At 57.8% G+C, this 21,116-nt stretch overlaps 2 protein-coding genes and 2 long non-coding RNA genes across 4 annotated transcripts in view; 2 read left to right on the forward strand and 2 right to left on the reverse strand.

The window, feature by feature from the left end:
• The first annotated feature begins 2,725 nt into the window (after window positions 1-2,725).
• LOC123592205 lies at window positions 2,726-6,776 on the forward strand. The gene is made up of 2 exons (XR_006709632.1): window positions 2,726-3,213; window positions 4,860-6,776. It is a non-coding gene; the product is annotated as an uncharacterized LOC123592205 (long non-coding RNA).
• Window positions 4,899-10,274, reverse strand: LOC123592203. Its single transcript, XM_045467239.1, has 4 exons — window positions 9,794-10,274; window positions 9,535-9,662; window positions 6,323-6,869; window positions 4,899-5,301 (listed from the first exon to the last, which is right to left on the reverse strand). The coding sequence occupies exons 1-3, from the start codon at window positions 10,272-10,274 to the stop codon at window positions 6,840-6,842; spliced, it is 639 nt and encodes a 212-aa protein (XP_045323195.1). The 3' UTR covers window positions 4,899-5,301; window positions 6,323-6,839.
• Window positions 10,255-21,116, reverse strand: part of ITIH5 (inter-alpha-trypsin inhibitor heavy chain 5) — an 80,370-nt gene continuing 69,508 nt past the window's right edge. Inside the window, exons 10-14 of the mRNA XM_045467238.1 lie at window positions 18,629-19,188; window positions 16,253-16,306; window positions 14,361-14,477; window positions 12,177-12,554; window positions 10,255-11,169 (exon numbers count right to left, since the gene is read on the reverse strand). Coding sequence (XP_045323194.1) covers window positions 10,868-11,169; window positions 12,177-12,554; window positions 14,361-14,477; window positions 16,253-16,306; window positions 18,629-19,188 — 1,411 coding nt within the window. The 3' untranslated portion in view covers window positions 10,255-10,867. The remainder of the gene's footprint in view (window positions 11,170-12,176; window positions 12,555-14,360; window positions 14,478-16,252; window positions 16,307-18,628; window positions 19,189-21,116) is intronic.
• On the forward strand, window positions 14,145-16,158 carry LOC123592204. Its single transcript, XR_006709631.1, has 2 exons — window positions 14,145-14,253; window positions 15,253-16,158. It is a non-coding gene; the product is annotated as an uncharacterized LOC123592204 (long non-coding RNA).

Consider the following 21,116-nt stretch of genomic DNA (forward strand, 5'->3'; position numbering starts at 1 on the left):
CAGGTTCATTTCCTTCAGGCCTAGACCCAGAAGCGGGATTGCTGGACCTCATGGTAGATCTATCGTTGACCATCTTTTTAAGGCACGTTGCTGTGCATGGATGCTGAGGATCTTGAGCTTAAGCACACAAATTCAGACTCACCCCAATCTCCAGGACTAGAAGGGGAAACATGGGGTGCTGTGACTCTCCCTGGGGGAAGAGCTTCTCACCAGCTTGTCTGGGAGGGTTGGGCAAGGGATGCGTTGCCAGGGTGGGGGGGGGGGTCCCATCCCCAGCCTCCAGTCACCACTGGAGCTGTCTGGTCCAAGTGCTGGTGCACGGGGGCAGAGGGGGGGTGCTTCCTGCCACCCGCTCCCTCCCTCCTCCTCCCACCCCTGCCCAGGCCCCAGGGCAGGCCCGCCCCCCTGGCTGTGTACTTACCCCTGCAGACCCATTAAGGCACCAGACCTGTACTTGAATGGCCTGACCTGAGCAAAGTTGGCTTCCTGCCTGCCCCTCTGGAAATGCAGAGCGCCCCCACCCTGGGCTTCACAGCCCCGTCTCCCCGGACCCCTCCCAGCCGCCCTGCACTCTCCGCGGGGTGCTAGAGTTTCCAGGCGGGTGTGGGGAAAGTGCCTCGGGTTTATCAGAGTTCATCTGCCGGTCTAACAGCAGGCGCCAAGCTGCCAGCATCAGTGCGACTCGAATTTCAACCATTTTCTTTGCTCAACACCTCTCTGCCCCCTCCCCACCCACATAATAACTCCTTTCTTTTCCAGCCAGCCCGGCCGCAAGGGCAGCCCGGGACCTCCCGCGTGGGGACACAGGCTTCACGGAGCCTTCCAGACCGTTCTCCCCTTTCGGCCCGCACATTCTGTAATCCTAGCAGGCCCAGGTAGAGGGGCGCCCGGGCCCAGCGCCCACGGCCCGGGCCTGGCCGTACTGGCTGTCCGCTCACGGGCGGGTGGCCGGCTCTCGGCCACCACCATGACCCCATGAGCGGGAGAGAAGAGGCCTGCCTCTCCCTGACCCCCCAGGGAGGTCTGGGAGCTGCTCTCCTCTCCCCCTGGAGGAAAGCAATTGAAGAGAGGGAGAGACACCGAAAGCTGGGCCAGGCATTGTACCCGGACTTAGGCTCCGCTCCCTGAGAGGGGAGTGGGGTCATTTGAGGACCCGCACCAGACGAGTTTGGCTTCAATCACAGCACGGGGCCCTTCACTCGGCCCGTGGTGTGGCGGCCACCGAGATATGGTAGCCAAGGGTCCACGTCAAACAGCTTTTAGGAAGAGAGTCCCCTGCGGTTAGCTCTTGTTTTGAGAGAGAGAGAGAGAGACAGAGAGACAGAGAGACAGATTCCGTATTTTAGCTTTTTTTTTAATGTTTTGTTTTGTTTTGTGTTTTGAGAGACAGAGTGCGAGCAGGGGAAGGGGCAGAGAGAGAGGGAGACACAGAATCCGAAGCGGGCTCCAGGCTCCGAGCTGTCAGCCCAGAGCCCGACATGGGGCTCAAACCCACGAGCCAGGAGATCACGAGCTGAGCCAAAGTCGGACGCTTCACCGCCCAAGCCCCCCAGGCTCCCACACCTCATTTCACTAGCCGTAAGCCCTGGTGCTCGTGTTCCCACCAGGAAAGTACGCTGCCACCTTGGGACGGCCATTTGGGCTATTTCTTGGTGTCTGTGTGTTTGCTTTTCACGTTAAAAACTTTTTTACCTTTAAAAAGCAGCAAGGGGGGCGCCTGGGTGGCTCGGTCGGTTAAGCGTCCGACTTCGGCTCAGGTCATGATCTCACCGTCCGTGAGTTCGAGCCCCGCGTCGGGCTCTGTGCTGACAGCTCAGAGCCTGGAGCCTGTTTCAGATACTGTGTCTCCCTCTTCTCTGCCCCTCCCCCGTTCATGTTCTCTGTCTCAAAAATAAATAAATGTTAAAAAAAAAATTAAAAAAAAAAAAAGCAGCAAGGAACATCCTGCACACGCGACTTCGCAACCCCTCGGGGGCTTCTGAGAGAAGGTCGTGAAAGGAAACCGACATAAAAACAGATGCTGTGATCTGGGGGGACCCCTAGGCTCCCGAGGGTGGTGGCCAAGGTTCGCATCTGTCCCTCCCCCCTTTGCGCCCAGCAGCTGGGCAGGCGGCCCCCACAGAGGCAATGGGGGCTAAGCTCCTTGCAGGTCTCGGGTGTGGGTGACGCGCCCCAGACAACGGGAGGGTGGGGAAGCAGGAGCAGGGGACACGGGGCGGGTGGGGGGTGGGGGGGTCTTCATGGGGAAAGGAAGGCAGGCGCAACCGCGGAAATTCATCCCATTCTGGGCCCGGCAGGCTGTCGCTCCGGGTTGCGTCACTGCCCCCACGCCATGACGGAGCACGGGCCCACGAGGTGGGTGTCGCGGGAGACGCTCTCCGGCTACGTTGCCTTTGGGCTGTGGGCTCTTCGCGGCCCCTCCCCACCCCCGCGCGGTCCTCCCCGCGGCCCCAGAGCCAAGTGCGTGGCTCCTTCCGGGCGCCCTGACCACGCACAGCTCTGCTCCGGCTCCCTTGCCCCCCCCCCTCCCTGCCCCCCGCAGAAACTAGGACGGGACGTGTCACCTGCGCATCGCCGTGGCCGTCTGGGCGTGGAAAGGGGAAGTTCCACGAGCCCCCGCCTCCCCAGCCCCAGTCCCGGCAGGCGCACCCGTGGCTCATTAATCATGGCCACAGCCACGGTGTCTGGGCCTCTCCAAGCAGGAGTGACGTCGAAAAGCCACCGAGGGTGCGCGCGAGTTCTGTCGCGCTCCATTTCCGCACATCTAATGGCTGCGGGTTGGGACCCCCTTCCCCAGCTGCTCCCTACACCCGAGCTCCCCGGACGTGCTTCCTCGTCCCGAGCTGTTTCTAAGGAGAAGGGAGAAGGAGGGGCCCGGAGCGGTCCCGTGGCCTCCGGCTCAGCACGTCCCAGCTTGGTGCCCGGACCAGGGTCAGAAAGCAGCCCAACATTCACACCGCGGACATCCGCCTTCAGAGGGAAAAGGTGGTGCTGAAGTCACCGCCCCGGGGACACCCCGCACCATCCTGTCTTCTCCTTGCCCCGTGACACTCGGCTGAGCCCCACGGCGGGTGCTGGACGCAGGGTCCCTCGATCCACCAGAGTCGCAGTGGAAACCACCTTCGTGTTGTCCACAGCATTCCGGCGACACCAGACAAGCAAAGGCACTGTGGCCGGATCAGCCTATGCCCAAAACGCAGCTCTGTAATGAAGGTGAGACACTCAAAGTCCCTGGATTTTAGTTCTTCTGCACAGCTTATTTTCCTTTTCTTCAGTGTTTTTGTTGTTGTTGTTGTTGTTGTTTTATTTTTGAGACAGAGAGAGTGTGGGTGGGAGAGGGGGCAGAGTTGGGGGGGGGGGGAGACACAGAATCCGAACAGGCCTGAGCTATCAGCACTGAGCCGGATGCAGAGCTCTAACGGAAGAATGGCGAGGTCATGACCTAGGCCAAAGTCAGACACTCAAACAACTGAGCCACCCAGGCGCCACTCCGCAGTGTTTTTATTAAGAATAAATAAGTTTTGGGCACCCGGGGGGTTCAGTCAGTTGGGCGTCCGACTTCAGCAGATCATGATCTCACGGTTTGTGGGTTTGAGCCCCGTGTCAGGCTTCCTACTGACAGCTCGGAGCCTGGAGCCCGCTTCGGATTCTGTGTCTCCCTCTCTCTCTGCCCCTCCCCTGCTTGCGTGCTCTCACTCTCTCTCTCTCAAAAAGAAATGAAGACATTAAAAGATGCATATATTGGTTGAGTGAATAAGTGAACGTGTTTGTTTTGAAGCATTTTGTCTTCTGGGAAAGTTGCAGGAACATTTAAGACGTTACGGTCCGTCAGTTACACACCCAGGTCTCTATAATGTTTTTATCACAAGTCCTCAAAGTACCCGATTTCAAGTTTTCCAGGCAGGCAGAGGATGAGGTTAAAAAGAATGAAGAGTGGCCTCCAGATTGCATGGGGAACTTTCAGTTTCTAGAATATTCCTGGGCTCCAGCCTTCTTCAAAGGCAAATACACTTCACCTCTGAGCCGAGCCTTCAGACTCTGCATTCATTCTACCTTCCCCTGGAAAGGTTTGCTTTTCCCGTAGCGTCCGTGTGAACTCGGGTAGGAGCTGGCTTTCGGCAGCTTTCTCTCCCTCCCATTTGTGGGGCTGGACGAGCCCAGCCGTGTGAGGCCAACAGCGGTGGCAGGTACACAGCTCATACATCCATTCCCGCTCAGGTGCCGGGACTGGTGTCTTTCCTCCATTTCAAATAGAACTTATCTTTTAAAAGCACACTAGAACGTATTTATAATGTATTTTGTGCTGATGGTGCAATTTCACGGACGTATCCGTGAACTCAGTGTGTGTGAGATATTCATCTTATATAACCAGAAATTCCCAGTGAGCAAGTCAGGACACTGGGCCCCCCTCCTGCACAAACACAGCTGTTGTTTTGAGAAAATAATATGATTAACAGAGAATTTTCAGGAAGAATGCTGTGTCCATAAAAATGAATTTTGCCCGGGTGGCTCGGGCGGTTTGGTGTCCAACTTTGGCTCAGGTCACGATCTCGCGGTTTGTGGGTTCGAGCCCCGTGTCGGGCTCTGTGCTGACCGCTCGGAGCCTGGAGCTGCTTCGGATGCCGTGTCTCCCTCTCTCTCTGCCCCTCTCCTGCTTGTGCTCTGTCTCTCTCCCTCTCTCTTCAACCGCTCCCCCCCCACTCATGTGCTCTCTCAAAAATATTTTAAAAACATTTTTTAAATTAATTTTAAATTGGCCTCCTATGAGATGCACACACACACACACACACACACACACCTTTATTTGCAAAAGTCAAAACAGAAAGGACTGTTGCTAGAACTTCTTCCTTTCTTCCCAGATCCTGAATTCCAAATGTTTCTATTCAAGAGACAGACGCTTTGAGGATAGCAAGTTTGCTTTTATTCCTGAGTTTGAGGTGACGCCAGAAAAATGAAAGGAAGCGTCCCCAGACGAGCGGTCAGGACCTTACATTCATTTTCAGGATCTCCCACGTGGAGCCAGAGGCTGATTTGGACGGGGTCCCCGAGGAAGAGCCCACAGAGGACCTAGGGGGAACCTGAAGGCAAGTCCGCACACAGGTTGGTAGGAGGAAAGACATTCAGCAAAAGAAACTACGAAAAGAAACCAATCGCACAAAAGAAGCAAAGGCTCCAGGATTTCGCGAGAGGGAGAGACTGACACAGCCACACTCAGAGGCGGGAGTGGGTGGCGGCAATGGTCGCCAGATCCGCCCCCGGAGACGTGCCGAGGACAGAAGCAGACTGTGATGAGTCCAGCACCTAAGAGGTAAAGGAAAAGAAAAGCGAGGTTTCAAACACCGACCACCCCGCAGACACAGCACACGGAAGAGGGAAGGCCAAGAGCCGGGTGGGGACGACGGGGTCAGAGCAGAGGGGACCTCCCGGAGTGGTTTGTGGAATCAAGAGGGCAGAGCTGGGGGGAGCGAGAGTCTGGAGACTCTAGGAAGAAAGAGACTAACGGAAGCACCTGCCCAGGGGGGTGACAAAGGAGGCAGCCAGCTGCACCGGGAAGGACAGAGCGCGGAGACGAGGGGCGCGGAGACGAGGGCCGCGGGACGGCAGCGCCACTGTGATGGGGCACGGAGCAAACGGGAGCTCCTGGCAGTTTTCTCAGCACGACAGGGGACAAAAAACTGGGAAGCCGTGGGCGAGGTGGTCTAGGAGGCTGGAGCAGAACGGAGTGAATGCTGGGGCTGGGGGGCGCCGGGGGAAAGAGGTGACCCCAGTTGGGCAAATGCCAGCGGAAGCCCTGGTGGCGGGAGGGGCCCCCGTGCCGCTGTGACTCTGCCGGGCGTCCTTTGCAGCCCGGGGCCAGAGATGGGCTTCGAGGTGGTGAGGGACCTGGGACCGTATGGAGTGGCACCCACCGGGGCCTCAGTGACCGCTGGATTCGTGGGACAGTGGGCGGGGGGAGAAGGTTGCTTCCGTTTGCAAGATGCTCGCAGCTGCTGGACATTCTAGAAAACTCCGTTGGGTGGCGGCCTCTGTATACTCCCTTCCTCCCGCGGCTTGGCGCTCTCGACCGTCTCTGGGATGGTTTCCCGGCCTCCTTCCCGTCTCCCCCAGGCGCAGACGCCAGCTCGCGGCCCAGCTCTCACCGTACTGCAGGGCTGTTTCCACCCTGGCGCTCCTTCCCTCTCCCGCCCTCAGCCATCCCCTCCACGGAGGCCTGAACTTGGTCTTCCCCTGAATCCCCGGGTCTGGAACGTTGGATCCCCAAACACAGCGGCGTCATCGAATGAATCGCGCTGCGTTTATTGCTCGGAGGTTCAGGAAGTACCTTCATCCGCCGCAGAGAGATAAAGATCAGAGGGTCTGAGCGCACCCCTTCGTTGTGCGGACGAAGAAGCCGAAGCCCGAAGAGGCCGCCTTTGTTTCTTCTCTCTCACGGCCTCCCAGCGCCGGGTGTCACGTTCCGTGTCTCTGCTGCTTCTAACCGGGGACTGTTCCCTTCGGCACGTGGCGGAGTGCGGTGGGAATCTGAACAGGCTTGGGCAGGACCACCGGCGCTGGTGGGGGGGGGCGGGGAGACAGTGCCGGAACCACGAGCCAGAAAGGCCGCTTGAGGCGCAAAACCGCCCCAGAGGCAGATGGAAGAAGGACCAGCTAGACGCGGCCGTGTGCACACGAGGGACCCGATGGGAAGGTGGCAGCCGCCCTGGGGTGTCAGAGTCCCAGAGGGATAAGCCGCTTGTCTGTGCGTGTCACGGTTAAATAAACGGTCGGGAATGGTTGCTGCGTGTCTGCCGTTCTGTACAGCAGTTTGTGTCGGTTTCACGTGTCACTCGCTACTCCATTTACGGGTATTTCACGTAATTCAGAGATTTCTACAAGCAAGGGGTGCGGTTGGATTCATCAAGGCTTTTTGTCTACAGCCCCAACTCCATGATCCCTCAAAACATAAACGTAACCACATGCTGTGTCTTTACGTTTCATTCTCCTAGTTTAAAAATTTTTGGGGGCGCCTGGGTGGCGCAGTCGGTTAAGCGTCCGACTTCAGCCAGGTCACGATCTCGCGGTCCGTGAGTTCGAGCCCCGCGTCGGGCTCTGGGCTGATGGCTCGGAGCCTGGAGCCTGTTTCCGATTCTGTGTCTCCCTCTCTCTGCCCCTCCCCCGTTCATGCTCTGTCTCTCTCTGTCCCAAAAATAAATAAGCGTTGAAAAAAAAAATTTTTTTTTAATTTTTTTTAATGTTTATTTATTTTTGAGAGAGAGCGCACGCGTGCACATGAGCAGGGGAGGGGCAGAGAGGGAGACGCAGAATCCGACGCAGTCTACAGGCTCTGAGCCATCAGCACAGAGCCCGACGCGGGGCTCGAACCCACAAACTGTGAGATCACTTAACCGACTGAGCCATCCAGGCACCCTGGTCTTAATTTTTTTTTTGTTTTAAAGTCTCTTGAACGTGAACTATCTCGTGCCCTACTTATTAAACCGACTAAAATAAATATTTAAAGTTACGTTTCTAAGTCTTTGCCTAGCCCGTGTGACTTTATTTGCTGCTTTTTTTTTTTAGCTGGATCACGTTCTAATGGTTCCAAGTTAGTAACTGCACTGTACATGTGGGTGGCTGGACGAAGGAGATAGAATTCGCATTTTGGATTCACTGTCTCAGTCGGCTCGGGGTGCTATTCCAAGAATGCCATAGACCGGGGGGCTTAGACTGGGGGCGCTTAACCAACAGACATTCCTCTCCCACAGCTCTGGAGGCTGGGGGTCCAGGGTCCATGGGCCTGCGGGTGCGGCGTCTGGCGAGAGCCCTGCCCCTCGTTCACAGACAGACGCTGACTTGGGTCTGTCCTCGCGTGGGGGAGAGCAAGGAAGACCACCTCTGCGGTGTCTCTTCCTACAGGGGCACTAATCCCATCCGGGGCCCCAGCCTCGTGACCTCATCACCCTCCAAAGGCCACCATACTGGGAATTTAGGCTGCGGCATGTGAATTCTGGGGGGAACACAAACATTCTCTGCATGCCGTTCACTTCGGCCGAGAGATAAATTTCAAGAAATAAATCCTGTCCCTTAATCTACCTATGAGGATACGAGACGCAATCAAAGACTCGGCGTGATGCCTGAAAGAAGCAGGGGGGTGGCCTGTCCCGCTCCCAGGGTGCCACCGCCCGGCTGTGATGGAGTGTCACCGAGGTTTATGCGACCGGCCCCACCCCCTCTAGCCGGAAGTAGTAAATCACCCAAAAGTCCCACGGAAGAAGATAAGGCACCCAGCACGGGTGGGTAGAGAACATTCCGTCCCTTTAATTGGGGAAATGGGACGCTTTGAATCGGGAAACCCTTAGGGAGGGGCCCGCTCAGAGGTTTCTCTTCCTCAGATGACGAGGGGATACAGATCCGGGGACGGGGGGGCCCTGCTAAGACCCCAGTTCGTCAGCCGCTTGGACGTGCTAACACGGCTGTGGTCAGGACACAACTCCTCTGGCTGGAACGTGGTGGCTGACGTCATGTAACTGCTCACTCAAACCACACCGCCCATTTATACAGGAAAGAAATGACGGCCAGACGGTGAGGTCACGGTGAGGTCATGGCAAAGCTAGCAAGTTCAGCCTGGCCCTGTTTAAGGTCTTCCACACGACGTGGGAAAAACCGCGCAACTGCGCTCTGCCTCAGTTTCCCCACCTGAGAAGCGAATTCCTTTCCTCTGCATTTACTTTTTTTTTAAAGGTTTGCGATGCACAGCACACGTGACCCACGGAAAACACTATGTTTTCCAATCAGATTATGAGGTCCTTAGTACAACGAGATATCGCGGTCTCCAGCTGAGACAGAACACTTAATGGTAAATAACTTCCGCAATAAAAAGACGCAGACAACAAAGAGGAGGAAGAAGAAAAGTGGGATTTGTCTGAAATAAGTAAAAACGTTAAAATAAAACCTCAACCTTGATACTTGAGTATAGGAGAGTAAGTGAGAGGTACCTCGCAGGAATACTCGTCTCTGCTCTTAGAAACCAGTAGTAACTGGGGGTCCCCGGGGGGGATTAGTCGGTTGAGCGCCCAACTTCAGCTCAGGTCATGGGCTCCTGCTTCGTGGGTTCGAGCCCCGCATTCGGCTCTGTGCTGACCACTGAGAGCCTGGAGCCTGCTTCGGATTCCGTGTCTCCCCCTCTCTCTGACCTTCTGAAACTAGTACTCTGTCTTTCAAAAATAAATAAATGTTAAAAAAGAAAGAAAGAAAGAAAGAAAAAGAAAGAAAGAAACCAGTAGTAACCAGGAGTTAACTGGTAACGTGTAGTAACAGCCCTTTCTGTAATCTGTTTGGATTTTTGGGGTTTTTTTTTTGAGGAGACTCCACGCCCAGCACGGGGCTCGAACTCACAACCCCGAAATCAAGCATCATGTGCTGCACGACTGAGCCGGCCAGGCGCCGCCCCCCGCCCCTCCCCCCACCGCAGCCTGGAGGCCCAAACCCAGACGGCAAGGCAGGCACGGCACCGGAGGGCTCCCGGGACGTCTGCCCGGCTGGGCGGGGTTTACATACCGGGAGGCCCCCGGGGAGCCCGCCCTGCTTCACACCCCTCCTCTTCCTCTGAGTCCCGAAGTACGGACGCATCTGTCCGCGGCTGGGCTGGTGTCTTTGCACCGCCGGCATGAACTCCGGCAGCGGGTCTGGGAAAACCCAAGAGCTGGGTGGGTTCGCGCGGCGGAGAGCGAGCGGGTCCCCGAGACGGAAGGGAAACGTCCCCCCCCCCCCCCCCGCGATGACGCGACGGGCTTCGCGGACGGGCCCACTCACTGACCTCTGAGGCCCCCGCCACCGATGTAACCTTTCCCTCGTGGGGTCGGACCGTCTGTCCGGAACAGCCGCAGTGCCCCCCGCGTGCCCATTTCCTGGCTCGGCCTCCCTGACACGTGGGACGGCTGCCCAGACTGCAAGCGCCGCCGCACCTTCGCTGGGAACGTGGGCAGGCCCATGAGGCCCCGCGCCGGCCCCACCTCCCACGCCAGTGCCGCAGGGGCCTGGTGGGTCACCTCCCCCCGGGACCGCGAGCAAATGAGGCCGGAGTCACGACACAGGTACAGGAGGGCCAAGTGGAACACCGGCCGAGTCTCCAGCTCCAGGACGGGACGGGCCAGGAAAAACCAGCCGCGCGGGGCTGTCCTGTTTATTAGCTTCACGGGAACAGACAGAAGCGCATGAGCACAGTCGAGCGGCCTTTTACAAAGCCCGTGGACAGAAAGATGGTCTCCGGGATGCAAGTTTTCGATTTTCAACCACATTTTTTTTTTTAATGAAAACTCATTTTCAAGGGCAAGATATCACAGCAGAAGAAAATCCCCTCCTAAGAAAAGCCTGAATTGCTTACAATGATCCAACCTACGAGCTATTTGCAGGACCCGGGCCCGGGCCCAGGGCAGGCTCCCCTGAGGCGGAGGCCACAGCAGCCCTGCGAGGGGAGATTCCGAAGCGCTAACGGCAGGCGAAAAGCAGAGTGCCCAAACGTGGCCCTTTCCACCCAGGAAAGCGGCTTTGTGGCGACGTTCCTTCACCGGTTCCCTCACGACAGGCCGGCCGGCCTGACGCGCGCGCACCGGGCCGACGAGGCGGCGTGACCTTTCCCCTCGGTGCTACCCTCTCTCTCTCTCCCACGGCGGTGGGGGTGGCGGAGGGGAGGACGCAGAAGGAAAGACCACTGGCGCCCCAGCGCCCCGCCCCTACGCTTCTCTCAGGCCGACCTGGGGCCTACGCGCCAGCAGGGGCGGGTCACGGGTGGCAGTCAGCCGTCAGGAGGCCGGGCGCTCGCCGGCCACAGGAGCCGCACCGTGGCGCCCCCGCGCGTCCCCGCCGCGCACCCTTTCGCTGGGGCCCGGCGTCAGAGCCCCCCCCACGGTCCCAGGCCGAACGCGGTCTCTGAGTCAAACGGGTGCGCTGCTAGGTAGTCCCGGTACTCGCCGTCCAGCAGCCCGGCCGCGTTGCTCCCGGCGAACCAGCAGTCTACCTGCTCCGCCCCGTTGTAGATCCTCCTCTGCTTCCGGACCACCGGGACCTGGTGCCCTCTCACCTTCAGGACCGTCTCCGGCCCGTCGCCCGCCCTCGGGAGCGGAGGCCGGCCAGGGCCCTCGCTGCGCCCGGCGGGCTCCTGCGTGAGCGTGGCGTCCCGGCTCAGGAACTGACCTAGGACGACACAAGAAGGCGCCGGGTGTGAGTCGAGGGCAGGCCGCCCTGGGCTGAGGAGCGTCAGTCCCGAGGAGCCCGCCGGTGGTGGCCGGCCAGCGCTCGGGGTTACCCGAGGTGGGGGGCGGGGGCGGGGGCGGAGGAGCTCGGAGGCGGGGGTTGGGGTTTGGCTGACCGCGGTCCGAGGTCGGACCCTCCCGGAAGACTCGCACCTTCTGGTGTCAGCGACGGGGCGCGTGTTGGGAGGGTACGGACGGGGGAGGGGGGGGGCCCAGGTGGCATTCAGAGCGGTCCCCCCCTCCCCCCCGTTAACACTGGGAGGCTGCCGGACCACTAGTACAGTTGGGGAACCAGAGCGGGAAGGACAGAACGGGGGGAAGGACGGGGCGTGCCCTCTCCTCCGGCCACAGGCCCCTCCGGACCACGCATTCGGTGGGCAGGGGCCGAGGGTGCTGCCGGCAGTCTGTTCGGTCTCCTCCGGAAACACTCGGCAGAGTACCGCAGGTCACGTGAGGGCACGGCCGAGGCCAAAGGAATCCCGGCCTGCGCCCCTGGCCGTCAGGCCGGACCCCACCCGTCCAGCTCCAGTGCCAGGAAATCCTGCTTTCTAACCAGGCCCTGGCGGCGGCCGCCCCGCACTGGTGGGCAGGGGGCCCACGTGGGACCGCGCGGAAACCAGAGGACACGGCCTGCCGCCCGGGGGGGGGGGGGGGGGGGGCGGGACGGGGGCCTCACGCCCGTGCTGGGCCCGGACTGCCCTCCGCTTGCAACTTCCCGAGTCGGGAGCCAGACCCCGAGAGGATTATCCCCCCAAGTCTCGGCCCGTTCACCCAGGAGGCCAGTGACAATTCGTTTATGAACCCCTCCCCGTTCCGGAAAGCCGTCAGGAGGCAAGATGTGTGATTTCGCGACTGCGCTGCTCACTCAAGCTAAAGGCACGGGCAACAGGAGCCTCGCTCTGGGAACCTGACGTCTACGCTCGACCCGGCGTGAGGGCGGCCGCCCACCTAACAGTCCGTGGCAGCTGCTGGACAGGCCTCTGCTGCTGGAGATGTAGAAGCCCAGGTGGTCCCGCTGGTAGGGGGCCGGCTTTTTGTAGAGGTGAATGAGGACGACGAAGGCAATGGTGCCCTGGATGGTGACGGTGACGTTGGCGTTGGCGGACACCGACACCTCCAGCCCGCGGCGCCCCACCACCGCGCTCCGGTTGCACGGGAGGACCAGCCTGTCCCCACCGTCCAGGATGACTCTGCTCGGAGTGATCTCCAGATACGACCGCTCGGGCTTGTTGGCGAGGATGGTGATGGTGCGGAAGTAAGTGCGCTGCTTCTTGTGGCCGCCTGGGGGAGCCGGCGCCCCGATCAGCTCCCCGTTCACCGTCACGCCTCGGAGGCAGAGGGGAGAGGACAAGGGTCAGCGGACCAGCCCACCTTCCAGCCACCTGCACGCGAACATCTGATAGAATCTCCTCCCTCCTCTGGCCTTGACTCTGAATCTCCGGCCCCATGAAGTCTGACTCCCGGGTAGGTAGGGGCCGCTCAGTCCTACCGAGTGAATGAGCGAAGGCGTGAATGCGTGAAGGCAGGAAGGTATGAACCTACCTCCCCCATCTTTCCCCTATCTTGGGGTGGGGGCAGCAAAGAGGGGGCGTGGGTCAAGATACCACAGGAGGAGGTGTGCATGTCTGTTTGCCTTTGTCACCGGGTCTGGTTGTAGTGACGAAAGTCCTGCATGGCCCTGACGCCCATTTCCTATCCGCTAGTTTCCGCCGATCCTGATGTGGCGATCCCGTGATGCCACGGGCAGTGTGGGAGAATGTGAAGATTAACATCTTTTCTAGTCCAAAAACTCAGGTTGTGCACCTCCTAGGTGGGTATGCCTGGATAAGTCACTTTAAAAAAACAGCCTCGATTATCACATCTATAAAATGGGCACATAACACAGATCAGATCCCAGGAGGTCGCACACGCATAAGATGTCGACTGCCGTCAAGCTGAACTCCATTCTTTTTTTCCTTCATCGTCACTAACACCACGGCGGCTTTCCTAGACTCATGTAGGCCCTACGTTTCTGCGCTGTCCCAGTGGACAGCTGACAGGAGAAGATTCCACGCGGAGCAGCCAGGCCTGCATGAGATGCTGCCTGGTGAGGGTGTAATTGGCAAGACTCAAAGACTTCTATCTAATGAACTCTTGTCTTGCTCTGCTTTGGGGATAACCTTCCTCTAAATCTTGGCTAGCGGCTCCTTAGACATTCCAGGAGAAAAGTGCCTTCCCTGGGACAAGGGTAAGGGGGACAGGAGAAATCCCAGCCAGGTACTTCAGCCTCAAGGCTCCAGGCATCACCTGGCGGTTTCCCGTCTCAGACACCACACTGAACACAGGAACGCCAGGAAGGTGGGTGGGTACCTCCTAGGAAGGCAGGGACCTCCGGGGAGGACACAGGCAGGCCCCTATCTCACTGCTGAGCCCGAGTGAGGACAAGCTGACATTTAGCTCGAAGGCTAGGAAACCTCGTGAGAGCACAGGGTGGGGAAGGGGCCCCGGGACCGCACATTATGTAATCCCATCGCACGGTCACCCGGCCATGGGACGCTCTGTAACCTAGCCTTCCAGAAACGCATCCTCTCAGAACTGAGAAATGCCAGGTAGCCAGCCCTCGGGCACTGTTACCTGCGTGTGAGTCGAGAGCCTTTCACACACTGACCTCCTTCACCCAGCCGCTCTACAGACTGAAGGAGACCAGAGCCCTCGTTAGCTCGGTGTTCAGTGCTCACAGAGCTGTGGGCTTCGCATCCCCGTCGCCGAGGAACCGGGAGAGAGCAACGCGGGACTCCAGCCCTCCTGCCGTTCGAGTCCTCGACTGGAAAGTCACGAACTCCACAGGACCCGTTCATTTAGAAAACGACTTCAGATCCATTACTGACAACAGCCTGGTGGGGCTGCCCGAGGAAGTACCACTGTCTCCGTGCTACGAGGAGCACGTGTGCCCAAGGCCACGAAAGGAGTCACGTGAGAGCAGCGCTTCCAACCCACGTCGTCGTGACACCGCGCCCCGCACCCAGCCCACTGCCGTCAGTGTGTGGTATGTCCCCTTACACACACACACACACACAGCCGTCGCAAGGACAGAGGGGGCTGTGATACCTACCTTAACCTTGCCCAGAGGTCACAAGGGAGGGAAGAACTTACCAGAATCCGCGTGATCAGAGACGAGCCTCAGGATGTCCCCCGGCTGCCCGTCAATGTTGAAGCAGACGGTGAGATTGCTCAGGGGGAAATCCACGACAAAATGGGGGTCTCCATCCACTGCCAGGCCGGCAAGAAACAGGACAGAGAAAGAAATTTACCGGGTGCCTTTCGCGTGTAAACAGTCCCCTCTGTTTTCTCCGAAGTCAGTTAGCTAGCCTGTCCCTCATCCTCCGTGTCTGTGTGAGGAAGGGGCCAGGCGGCTGAGGCACCAGGGTTACCACGCGTGGAGTCTGTGAACCCAGGTCCCCGAAATCCAGACACGAGGCTTTCGCCACACCGCAAAGATCATTTCCTTTCTCTTTGACCACCTGCCCCGGGAAGAGACGTGGTGACAGCCCTCCCACTCCTGTGACCACAATGCCACGGCACCGGAGACAGCGACGTACACGGTCCCCAAAGGACAGTGGCAACGGCCAAGCCCGGCGCACGGCGGTGACCAGGAAGGGTGCAGGGTCACTGGGGGTGACAGTGGAAACCCCCACTCTGGGGCACGCCGACTTAAACGCTCTCCAAAGTTTTGCCCACAGATGAGACCACAGAGCGTGGCCGGCCCCTGTTCCTTCCCACTGTCCTCACGGTCACCTCTGCTGAACACGAACAGCCTCGCCTCGTATTGTCCAGACGAAATAGTTCCCGACAGTCCACAGCAATTCTCCTCCCTCATGAGACGGGACAGTTAGTTTCCTTCTAACTTTCATGCCAAGCACAACGTGTCTGTGAACTCCTCTCCGTTTTACATGCACGTACCCACGTGAGCATATGGTCAGTCTTCTGAAGTCACAAGCAAATTCATGTCCTTGGTATAACTGCTGAAAACCCCTTTGTGTCCCAGGATGACTCACAAAGGCCCTTGGAGGAATGGCTGATCTCACCGTGCAGTGACCAAAGCATCCTGTGACTATATAAACAAATACAAGGTACTGGTCTTTTACAGATGGGGGGACCCGGGACGCCCGTAGCAGGTTAACAGTGCTGTGCATACTTGTGGCACTCCCTAGGTCTGAACACAACGATGTGACAGTTCTTAGAGGGTTTCTTGTGCTCAGGCCACATCACTTCTACTCAAATCATCCGGATCGTTCTACAGGGAAAGACGCTCCTTGTTCCAAAAAGGAGAGGAGACGTCTGAACGTCATCACTCCACACGGCATCCAAGAGGGAAGTTCCCTCGCACTCCACAGAGCACATGTGCGTTTGGAAGCGTGCGCTCTTATCCGTCGGAGACGGCGCGCATCCCCTCCGCACAGCTAACCTCGGGGACGCTCCCTGCTTTGTGAACCTGCGCGTCCAGCACGATGGCAGCGAGGCGATGACAGAGACTCACCGAGGAAGACGTGTGCCCTTTAAGAATACAACCCTGTCTTTGTGTTGTCATCCCGTCTGGATTTTTATTATAATCCCAGAGAGCCGGCCAAAGGGCATTTCATGGTATTTTTATTTGTCTTTCCCTTCTAAAGCCAAAGATTAAAATAATAATTAGTAGTCACAAACCCTGTTCGGGACGCCAGGAGCTGGAGCCTGAAGACCTCGGAGGTCTGAAGCGAGTACCTTTTAACTCAGTAATGACGAACACGCGCCCCACTGTCCGTCCCTCCTGCCCTCAGAGCCGCCGGGCTCCCGGGGCCGTGCTGGCCACGGTGTTCCTGCAGCGGTTTAAGGACCACCCTGTTCCTGGAGCTGCCTCACGCTGCTGCCTTTTGCTAACCATCTGAGGGTTGAATAAAGGCCGTGTTCTAGGTGCCAGTACCGTAAGTGGCTTTGGGGACGCCCGGTGCCCTGCATGGTACACCCCTCAGCCCCCCAGGGACACACGGCCACATTCTGTTCTTTACCTGATGTTTTGGAGACTTTAATTCTTGGGTTGTATGGTTTCTTGAGAGCAGGTCCTAGAAATCAGAAGAAAGAGAACCACCCGTGTTATTAAGGAGGACACGGATGAGGAGAGAGAAAGACAAGAGATTTGGGGTGAGTGAAAAACAGCTTTCAAAGGTGTTCGTGGAGATTTAAAAACATCATCTTTTTTTAAAGAGGGAGCTTGGCCTCACAACACGAGTGAGGGCGTAACACGGGGAGGCTTATTTTAATTTTTTTTCACACTTACTTAGTTTTGAGAGACAAAGAGAGAACATGAGCAGGGGAGCGGCAGAGAGAGAGGGAGACACAGAATCGGAAGCAGGCTCCAGGCTCCGAGCTGTCAGCACAGAGCCCGACGCGGGGCTCGGACTCCTGAACTGTGAGATCATGACCTGAGCCGAATTTGGACGCTTAAACCGACTGAGCCACCCAGATGCCCCTAGGCTTATTTTATTCTTTTGTAAATAGATAATATTCTATTAAGTTCTACCTAATTCTCATATTAGCTATTCTTCCTAAGACTTCTGCCCATGTAATAGGGGAAAACATTCTATTGTATGGAAGATGCAGTTATGGGGTGGAGGGGAGCAGAGTTGTCTAAGGGCACAGAGTCTCAGATCTGCAAGATGAAACAAAGTTCTGGGGCTACATGAGTCTACTTAACATGACTGAACTGTACAGTTAAAAATGGTTAAGAGGGGGGCGCCTGGGTGGCGCAGTCGGTTAAGCGTCCGACTTCAGCCAGGTCACGATCTCGCGGTCTGCGAGTTCGAGCCCCACATCAGGCTCTGGGCTGATGGCTCAGAGCCTAGAGCCTGTTTCCGAGATTCTGTGTCTCCCTCTCTCTCTGCCCCTCCCCCGTTCATGCTCTGTCTCTCTCTGTCCCAAAAATGAATAAACGTTGAAAAAAAAAAAATGGTTAAGAAGGTAAATTTCATGTTATTTTTTTTTTGCCACAATTTTAACAAGCATTTAAATACAAAAGTGTAAAAAAAAAAAAAAGACAGTTAAGATCCACATATAATTATAATCTGAACTTTTCCATAAATTTCCAGGTCTACAGACCTCACGGCCGAGGGTGTCTAACATTTGTAGAAGGCTTACTATGGACCAAACACTTGTACATCTTTCCTTGGCAGCCCTTCAGGGAAATCATTAGTGTCTGTATTTTACAGGCCAGGGAACAGAAGCCCAGAGAGGGTCAGGAACCTGCCCGGAGCCACACAGCCGAGCCGAAACGGCGGTGTCTGGGTCCTGCCCTCACGCTCGCTCTCAACCAGGCCCGGGTGCTTCTCAGAGTTGAGCGCACGAGGGACAGGTGAGGCAACACTTGTGGGCCCTGGGTTCCTGTCCGCTCCCTCTCTAGGAGATGTGAACTTGGCAGGAATGTAATAATCATGTCGCGCATAAACACCATGCTGTTTGCCGCCGAGTGGGATCACTGAGGACGTTCACGCTCTGTGTGGGCTGAACTACTTTTCCTTTCCTTTTCTTGTGCTTGTCGCTACAAATTTCCCCCAACAAAACGGCACGAGACTAAACTCTGTGCTTTCTGTTTGGGCTCTGAGAGACCAGTCGAGGATGAATTGTCTCGAGGAGCGACAACACAGCTCCTCACGTATGCTCTCAGGACAACAGAAATCATGCATCTGAGAGGAGAGTTCTCTCGCCTTCCACAAAGCCCAGTGCGTGCTCAAAGGAGTTACGTTCTTCCGCTCGGGGCCCGTGTGCTTCCTGTCCGCACGGCTAACCTCTGGGCACCCACGGCTTGTGAACGTGCACCCCAACACGTAAAATGGCATGGTCCCGAAGTACCTAAAAATGTAGCAGGGCGGGGGCGCCGGGGTGGGTGGAGTGACCGAGCTGGGGTCACGATCCCAGGGTCGGGGCATCGAGTCCCGCGTCAGGCTCTGCGCTGTGCACGGAGTCTGCTTAAGATTCTCTCTCTCTCCCTCTCTCTGCAACACCTCCCCACTGGCTCTCTGAAAGTAAACTTTTAAAAAACATAGAGGGGCACTCAAACCGAGTACCGTATCCGTTTATCTGTGTGTTCACCACGCTGCCCCGTGCTGCCTCATCCGTGGTGGGCCTCCAGTGCGCGAGTTACCAACAGACCGACTTCACCTGGCGGCATTTCTGGGACAAACGCCACCTCTGCTCTGCAGAGACGCACTGGGTGCATCGATACAAACACGAGGGTTTACCATGGCCTGTGCAGACTGGCGGGCAGGCGGGCGTCCGATTCATACAGACTGTGACACGGGAGGCCCGGGCGGCCGGCCCAGCTGACGCGGCCCACGGAGGGCTGAGCATGCACGTCGGCTCCCCACGGCCGCCCCCTCCAGGCGGGTTACCTGGCTGCGGGCTGGCGCCTCGCAGACTCTGCATCACGGGTTCGGGGCCTGCGGCCGCGGACATGCCCTTTGCGTCCTCCGGCTTGTCCGTCTGCAGCCCCGACCTCTTCAAGTGCATGGACGTGACCGGGGTGAGGAAGCGGGAGGCCAGGGCCAGGGCCTGCGCCTTCTGCCTCAGCCGCTCCTTGTCCCGCTCGTCGCTGCTGTGCAGCCAGGCGCTCAGCAGCTCCTTCGTGCTCAGGTAGCTCCAGAGCCGCTGCACGTGGTTGGGGTCCCCGGCGCCACCGCCCTCGGGCCTGGTGCTTCCCGCCACGTCGTTCCCCGCCTCCGGGGGCTCCACGGGCACGTCCGCCTTCAGGACAACAAACTTCTTGCTGTTGCTGGCCGTGACTTCCACGTGCAACCGCTCCACCGTCCTGTGGGCGAGCTTCCCGGCGATGACGATCTCCGAGCCGTTGAAGTAGTTGGGGAACAGGGTCCTGGTGACGCGCTCCACCGCGGCGGGGGGGTAATCGATGCGGATGTCGGACAGCAGAGGGGTCCGGATCTCGTCATAGAACCTGCAGCGGAAGGACAGAGAGAGTCAGGGCCGCCGTGGCAGCACAGGCCCTGCTTGCCAATGGTGGGGGGAGGGATCTGCTTCTCGGGGCCCTCAGTGCAGCCCTCCCCACAGAGCACTTCCGGCAGGAGGCCAGGCAGAAGCTGCTTGAACACCCCTGGTGACGGAGAACTCACTCTCGCACTGGCTTCCCACCCGCTCTCAATTGCCGTGACGAAGCAGAGGAGCCCTGGGAGTAGACTGCCGCCTTCCTTCCAGCAGCTTCCACCCGCCGATGCCCGTCCCACCTTCCTTCCAGCAGCTTCCACCTGCGATGCCCATCCCGCCTTCCTTCCAGCAGCTTCCACCCGCCGATGCCCGTCCCGCCTTCCTTCCAGCAGCTTCCACCCGCCGATGCCCGTCCCGCCTTCCTTCCAGCAGCTTCCACCCGCCGATGCCCGTCCCGCCTTCCTTCCAGCAGCTTCCACCCGCCGATGCCCGTCCCGCCTTCCTTCCAGCAGCTTCCACCCGCCGATGCCCATCCCGCCTTCCTTCCAGCAGCTTCCACCCGCCGATGCCCATCCCGCCTTCCTTCCAGCAGCTTCCACCTGCGATGCCCATCCCGCCTTCCTTCCAGCAGCTTCCACCCACGATGCCCGTACCACTGCTATAGCAACGCCGTGCGTGCGATCTAACTCCCTTCCGCACTCAGATGCTTGACAAACGGCCGTGAAGTGTGCGACTGCCGTGTGCTCCTGTTCCTGTGAACCTCACCCCTCCCCCGGTTTCAGGACTATCGCCAATGGGATAGGATTTCAAGAATCCCCAGCTGAGGGACCTTGGGGTAACTTCCCTCTGTACACACCCACGCTTCTCAAAGGGCCTCTTAAAACCCGGTTCCTTAGAACGCGGCACATATTCCGGATGCACCCTAACCGGCCCGCTCTCCTGGAGGAATCACCTTGACGCTGACACGAGGCTGGCATGTAACAGATGCCACATTCGCTTGCCTTAGCTTTTCTCCCGGTTGTTACGCGGCTGCTTTTTGCGGAGTAAAGGGAGAGTCAAAAAACTCCTCCCAAAGATCTAGAGAGCAGAGGCAGTGGAGGCCATCTTAGCCACTTCCCGGCTGTGTGTCTTGGGACATGTGACTTACCTTCTCTGAACCGCTGTTTCTTCCTCTCCACGGTTGCAACATTGAAGTAACTACTTTGGTAGACTACTGCCCCCTCGAGCCCATTCTCCTTTTTTCGTAACTGAGTTCTAACCATCCAGCTCTAAAGTACATCTCTCAGCCTCTACTGTGGCCAAACACGGCCATGTTCTCACCAACGGAACAGGAGGAGGAGCGATCTATACAACTTTTGCAATGCTTGCTTAAAATACAATGGCTTTCTCTGGCTTTCTTTTCTCTCTCCCTCTTTGGGGCTGGAATACAGAAGTGATTAGTGACCTCATCTCAGGGTTGCAGCTAAAGATAAACCGAAGGGAAGGACCTGGGGTCTCCGAATGCCTTCATGGAGCAGAGCCCAGCATCCCAGATATCACAGGAGAGAGCCACCTGCGTGGTTACTTAGCTTAGACCCTAATACACCTACTCCTTGGCTTTCTGGGAGGATCGCAGGACGTAACGGATGCAGGAAAGCCTGGCACACCGTAAGTCCTCGAGAAATGCTGGGCACTGATACTGTCTTGGTGACAGGGCAGTGAAGCTGATTTGTTGCCACGTGATTGCTTTTGCTTATGAACACGCTATTAAATCTTAGCCCTGGTATACAATGCCCTAGATTCCCCCTCTCTGAATGTAGTTGTGAATAATTTTGAAAATATGGGAAGCAAAGAAACGCCGGTGGGGGGGGGGAGGGAATGGTGACTAGCCCCTTACCAAGAACCCACCTTCACTGCCCACCTTACAGACCTCCAGTTAGACTGATCACTGGTGAACGTTCC

The sequence above is a fragment of the Leopardus geoffroyi genome, chromosome B4, assembly GCF_018350155.1.
Source record: "Leopardus geoffroyi isolate Oge1 chromosome B4, O.geoffroyi_Oge1_pat1.0, whole genome shotgun sequence".
NCBI classification, from domain to species: domain Eukaryota; kingdom Metazoa; phylum Chordata; class Mammalia; order Carnivora; family Felidae; genus Leopardus; species Leopardus geoffroyi.